The 6547-nt window shown below is 42.4% G+C and overlaps 1 protein-coding gene across 1 annotated transcript; it reads right to left on the reverse strand.

The window, feature by feature from the left end:
* Positions 1 to 281: 281 nt before the first annotated feature.
* Positions 282 to 6246, reverse strand: LOC125546577 (DNA (cytosine-5)-methyltransferase DRM2-like). The gene is made up of 13 exons (XM_048710788.1): positions 6114 to 6246; positions 4917 to 5007; positions 4566 to 4626; positions 4357 to 4473; positions 4149 to 4257; positions 3886 to 3932; positions 3567 to 3788; positions 3359 to 3467; positions 3238 to 3284; positions 2900 to 3142; positions 1721 to 1838; positions 1588 to 1643; positions 282 to 1496 (listed from the first exon to the last, which is right to left on the reverse strand). Exons 1-13 carry the CDS (start codon positions 6244 to 6246, stop codon positions 282 to 284), a joined length of 2568 nt encoding a protein of 855 aa, XP_048566745.1.
* Between the last annotated feature and the right edge of the window lie 301 nt (positions 6247 to 6547).

A 6547-nucleotide genomic window follows, 5' to 3' on the forward strand; every position in this document is an offset into this window, starting at 1 on the left:
CAAGTGCAGAGGAAAAGCATTTCCAGCATTGCCTGCTATGATTGAAAAAGCAAGTTAAGAAATCGGACCGGGCATTAGAGAACTGAGGAGGTGTTTCTAAGCAAATGCTGAATTCCTGGAAACAGAGAAAAAAATAAACAAGAATGGGCAGTTCTATGCAGACTCGCACCGTACGAATCATCTATCACAAAATCAGAGCCAATTCTCTCAAGTTCTCAAACAGTTCTCAACTTGTCGGTGTACATGTACTCTACTATCTAGCGAGTCCTTACTAGTATGTCCTAGACTGGTTTGCAACAATGAGATATAGCTAAGTGCTTAATCCTCGCCATCTCTGACTTGACGGTGTTCAAGATTCTGGGGTACTGGTAGAATAGAGAAGAGTGCTCGCCCTCTAGACCGTCACGGTGGAACCGATTTTTGCCAGCGAGATTGTTGCATGGGCTGCCCCCAATCACCAAGTCAAAGCCGCCAATACTTTCAATAAATGACCTGATTTTATCATCAGTTAGAGTCCTCACGTCTGGAATCTGAATCAACTCGCCTGTCTGAGTCTGATTCCACCAACTTCTCAAAATCCTCTTATTCACTTTAGATATCTCTACAGAAACCACTATCCTCATGTGGATTCCAAGCCTATGTAGCGCTACCTCTCCTCCTCCAATACCGGTGAATAAGGACAGTACGTTTATACCATCAGGAAACATGTCCCTCAACACAGACAAGTGGTAAGTAACTGTATCCACTTGAAATGAGTTGCCAAGAGATTTGTACCTCTGAGTTCTGGTGACTCCCCTCGTGTGATTCCTTGGAAAACCCAGTAGGTATTCCATCTCATGGGGCTCCAAATGAGCAACCCTGTTTTTACCAACCCACACGAGATTGTATTGTCTGCACAAAGCCATAACATAGTTTTGAACACGAAGAGATGGTGGATTCTCCGCTGCTGAAAGAACAAACTCAATTAGTTCTGTCAGCCTTGAACTTGGCACACATGTCGTCAGGCAGTTGAGCTGCTTTCTCGAGTCCCAAGAAGGCCACCACTTCCTATAATGGGGAAACGCCTCAAATATAGTCTTTGGAGGCTCCAGGCAGAGAGATGACCTATTCTCAATCGGGAGATTATGGATGTAACCTCTTTTCCTGGCAGTTGCACATATGTACTTGGAATCCAGAAACTCTGGCTCTACACCATACAATTCTCCTTTAATAGTATCCCATGTGCGTTTAGGGGTTTGGGCCACATTTTCATAGTAGAAGAAAGGTGGACCAATAGCTTGTTCGGGGAGGCTTCTTTTAACTGGCTGTACCATGCTATTAGGCAGGCTAAAGCCAACCATTGGATTTGGAAGAACAATTGGTTCATCATCGCTACCATTCAAGGGGAGCCAATTTCCTTGCGCTTCACCTCCACATCGCATCCTTTTTTTCTTGCTCTCTTCCATGAATCTTCCTTCCTTTCTCCTTTTTAAGGAATTGAAGATCTTGTTCGTAACCTACAAAATTATAAATGAACTTTGGTGTCCTTGCATCTTAAAAGAGCGTAAGAGATTCATTTTTCAGATATAAAATCAAACAACAAGGTACCTCACGGGTAGAAAAGTTCTTGGAATCAAGTAATGCAAAAAGAGCATCATCCGCACCTAGGAAATATAACCAAAAAAATACAGCATAAGGTGCCTTTTAAATGAATGCAACAATTTCAAAAGAGAGGCATTACCACCTCTGGTAAAAGCCATATTGGCCCTAACTTCAGGAAACCCCGCATCCTTTTCTAACATTGCTTGTGCGAAATCCTTGATATTCTCGTCCTTTTCTAACATCGCTTGTGCGAAATCCTGCAGAAAAGCACAACAAAAATACAGGTCCGAAATTACTTTGCGACATCTCACTACCTTTTTAATGGCAACTAATGGTTGTGTGTTGATAGTGAAAACTGCAAAGTGGCGTCTATGAGCCTAGGAAAACATGGTAGGTGGGGGTGTTATTGATAACAAAATGATAGCACAGACGACCCAGGAAACAAGACAGGAGAAACCGATCAAGAATCAAATTAATGTGATAATTCAGGAACTCAACTTCTTATTCTCCAGTGTTGCTTAAGAATGACATTAATGCAAGAGAACATTAGCTTACAAATCACACAACTACCTCAACTAGCATATGATTTCCTCATTGCATCATGATACATATTTCATAAGTCTTGCAACTAATATTCAAATGCATAAGCACTGAAAAGAAAATGAGTGCTGCCTAGATAAAACTAAGTTTACAATCATTATGACCGAAGACAGGCACGCACAATAATAAAGTCATTTCATGTTCGTTTGACTACTCTGCGATAAGTGTAGTCTTGAAAGTATTCAATCCATACCCTTAAATATCACACTATTACATGGTAAACTTTAGCATGTGAAGAATTGTATGTAATGAAAATCATGTGCTCAAACCTCACAATACAATTCTACACCCACGAGAGTTTGAGAGCATAAGAGAAAACAAGAGCAGATCAAACATTATGTGAAGGAGTGCTCATGGTGTGAATGGCACCCAGAAGAGGAATCATAAGAGATACGAATATAAATTCTTAACAAGAGACAATTCACTCAAGCAAAGAGAAGGCCAAGATCATGCTAGTGTAGTTGCTAAACAAGTAGTATTTTATTTTAGAGATACATCAACTCTACCATGATGTTTTGAATGATGGGACTATACTGGCCAGATACTAGAATATCTGAAAAGAAAAATGGAAAATAACGTCCCAGCTATATATCATGTTGGATGCTTCACTCAAATCAACTAATACTTAAACAGGTCAACAAGGCAAAGATTTCACATATCATCACACATATAATCATAGAGTACTCATTTTCCAATCTGGAGATACATAATCAGCTACCTCGTCACCAGAAACATTAGAATTGGCTTCCGTCTCACCAGCACCATCGTCATCATCATCCCAGTTTTTGAAATCAATATCATCATCATCATCATCATCACCATTCCAGTTTGTGGAATCATTAGCATCATCATCATCATTCAAGTTTTCAAAATCAATATCACTGTCATCGTCATCCGCAGCATCATGAGGGGTGCAGCCAGGGGTAAAGCAGTTACCCATGGAAGGGTAATTACCTAGCGTCTATATTTCAAACAACCAATATCAATAGTCTTTTCTAGTATGCAGCACGAGCATCATGGGATAAACTAACTAATAGAAGCGCATGTATAAAATACCTCAAATGTGAGAAGTAGGTCGAGAAATTCATTTGCATGACTGTACCCTAAAAACCGAACCACCTGTTGAATCAGAAGGTACAAACACAGACAAAAAAAAATGAAATTGATTATGTTTTACCAATTGCCTTGACAGCCTTCAAAAGCATCTCCTTTGGATAACCCATTCCGACATATTCCTCGAGTGAAGAAGATGATGGTGCTTTCTCCTTGGCCCAACCATTAACGTCCTGTGTACATGGGCAAAAACAAACACCACATTATGATCATAGTAATAAAAGAAAATATGTTGAAAGACACATTTTTCTATGAGTTATTATTCAAATTACCAGCATGGATGGGCCAAGAGCATCAAGGTTACTCAAGGCGGAAGCCAACAAGGACTCAGCCTCATCACTAGAATCATTAGAACTGGCTGCCCTCTCACCAGCATCATCGCCGCCATCATCCCATTTTGCAAAATCAAGATCGTTGTCGTCGTCATCCTCAACATCGTGAGGGGTGCAGCCAGAAGTAAAGCTGTTTTCCATGGATGGGTAGTTAACTAGTGCCTACATTTCACATGACCAATATTAACACAGTCCTTACTAGTATGCAGCAAGAGCATCATAGGATAAACTAAGTAATAGACATGCACGTATAAGATACCTTAAATGTGAGAAGTAGCTCGAGTATGTCATTTGCATCATTGTACCCTAATAAAGCACCGGTTGAATCAGAAGGTGCAAACACAGACAAGACAAATGGTTTATTTTTTCAAACACGCAATAGATCTTTGTATCGTTATATTAAGAAGAAATGGGACAAGAACCCATACAACACCACTCACACACGCTACGCACTCCACACTATTGCTCTTAGATTACATTGGCGCATGTTTATCAGTACACAGGACAAAGATTAACTTTTACCGCTCGCCTCGACGGCCATCAAAACAATCTCCTTTGGATAACCCATTCTGACAAATTCCTCAACTAAAGAAGCTGATGGTGCTTTCCCCTTGGCCCAGCCAGTAACATCCTGTGTACATTGGCACAAACAAACACCACATTATAATCATAATAATTAAAGATAATAAGTTGAAAGACACATTTTTCTATGAGTTATTACTCGAATTACCAGCATGGATGGGCCAGAAGCATCAAGGTTATTCAAGGCCAAAGCCGACAAGGGCTCAGCCAGTCCATCACTTTCCCAATCGAACGTATCACTGTCATCGCTATCGCTAACCCAGTCCTGTGACATGAATTAAGCATGCCTAGATCAATACTGAAATAAAAGCACCCAACATAGCCAGTATAAAGAAGAGGAAGACATGAGGGTCGAACAGATTTTGTTGCATCGTCATAAGCCCAGAAACAAGCACGAGACACATCACAATCAAAATCTCTAGCGCGAAAAACAACACAGTCGCATTCCATTCTAGTGTCTAGAATGCACTGAAGAGGAGGAAAAAACAAGATTGTTTTTACTGGATAAACTACCAACCTCCTCTGTCACCGTCACAACAACACATAAGCCAATGCCCAAAATATTATGATCCCATCAGTACATATATATAAACACTTGAATTTCAACCACACTCCATGATTCACAGAATGGTGCAGCAAGCGTACGCACTCCAACGGCACCCTGCGACTAGCGCTAGCAGCCCAAGATCTGCATGTTGTTCAGCACACCTGCCACAACAGCACAACTTGAAGAGACCGTGCCCTTTGACACTCTCCTTGGATTTCTTAAATTTCGTAACCTGCCCCGTTGGACCAGATCCTGTTCAGAATTCGTATGATCCTAGGAATCCAAAATTAATGTTTTACTAATCTAAACCCAAGGAGGCCCTATTTTTTAGATCCAAAAGTAAGGGGGCCCTAAATATCGGCAGAGATGCATTCAAAAGAAGAAGAAAAATCGGCTGGGGGAGGATGAGAGGAGAGCTTACCACCATTGATTGATAACAGTGATGCAAGAAGATACACCCCCTCTATCGCCCCTCTTGTGGTCTTTCTCTGCGGGGCCGTGAAGAGGAGGAAGGGGCGACGGCGGAGGCTCTCGGGAAGGTGTAAGGGCGGGCGGCGGCGATAGCCGAGTCAAGTTCCTTCGTCTCCTCCTGTCTTCCGTCCGTTCCGCCGCTCTCAGTCTTGGCGTGGACTAATGTAGCCCAAGTTCGTTCGTCTCCTTTCGTGGTAGACCTTTGACATTCTGCACCGCTAGCGGTCCAGACGGTACAGCCCCGTCACGTGGATCTGTATGACGGACATGTAAATCATAACATGCCTAAAAGAGGCTGAATCATAACATGCCTACAAAAAATGTGAACGTAACATGAGGGCAACTAAAAAAAACACTAAAGAGTTATCCATGTTAGGGCATCTCTAACGCTGACCCGTAAATTTTCTCCCGCATCCGTCCGCGATGGATGTTGGAACCGGCCATCCAACGCTATCCATATACATTTCAATTCGGAATTCTCTCCCGCATCCATCCGCGATGGATTTTGGAACCGGCCATCCAACGCTATCCGCATACATTTCAATTCGGATTTCAACTAAACGGACGGTATTCATACGGACCTGCTGATTTTTCATATAAAACCGGATGAAGCGCATTACATATTTTAGACAATTTTAATTAAATCCTACTCTAAATCTAATCTAGATGATCGTCGGCACCCGTTCCCCATGTCCTGTCGTGATCCCCGAGAACTGAAGCTCCGGCTCTCGCCTTCTCCTTCACTACTAGTTTCGCCTCAGCACTCTCCAACTCTGCTTCCGCAGCTTAAGCGGCTCATCGGCCGACGATGACCAGCCCGCCAAGCTTAGCTTCAACGGGAGGGAAGGAGTGATGGCCTTCCTGGGACCCGAGCAGTGGCGACCTACCATGCACTACTCTTCCTTGATGTCGACGGCACCCGCGGATGTGTCGGCGGGCCACGAGCGTGGCAGAGCTGGCGATGTCCTCTTTATCGTCGTTCTTGCCGAACACCTCATCCGCCGCCTCATCCATCTCCATGTACACGACTTTTAGTTCTGCCTAACGTTGGCGGTACCGCAAGCGGTCGCGGCGGATCTAACCTATTAATTTACTCCCTCCGTTCATGAAAGAGTGTACTTCCAACTTTATCAGAAAGTCAAACTTTTTTATGTTTGACCGTATTTATACAATAATACACTAACGTTTATACCATCAAATTAGTAGCATTAGATTCATAATGCAATATATTTTCATCGTACACCTATTTGGTTTTATAAATATTGATATATTTTTGCACAAACTCGATCAAATTTGAAATGGTTTGACCCTCCAACAAAGT

This window comes from Triticum urartu, chromosome 3, assembly GCF_003073215.2.
Source record: "Triticum urartu cultivar G1812 chromosome 3, Tu2.1, whole genome shotgun sequence".
NCBI lineage: Eukaryota > Viridiplantae > Streptophyta > Magnoliopsida > Poales > Poaceae > Triticum > Triticum urartu.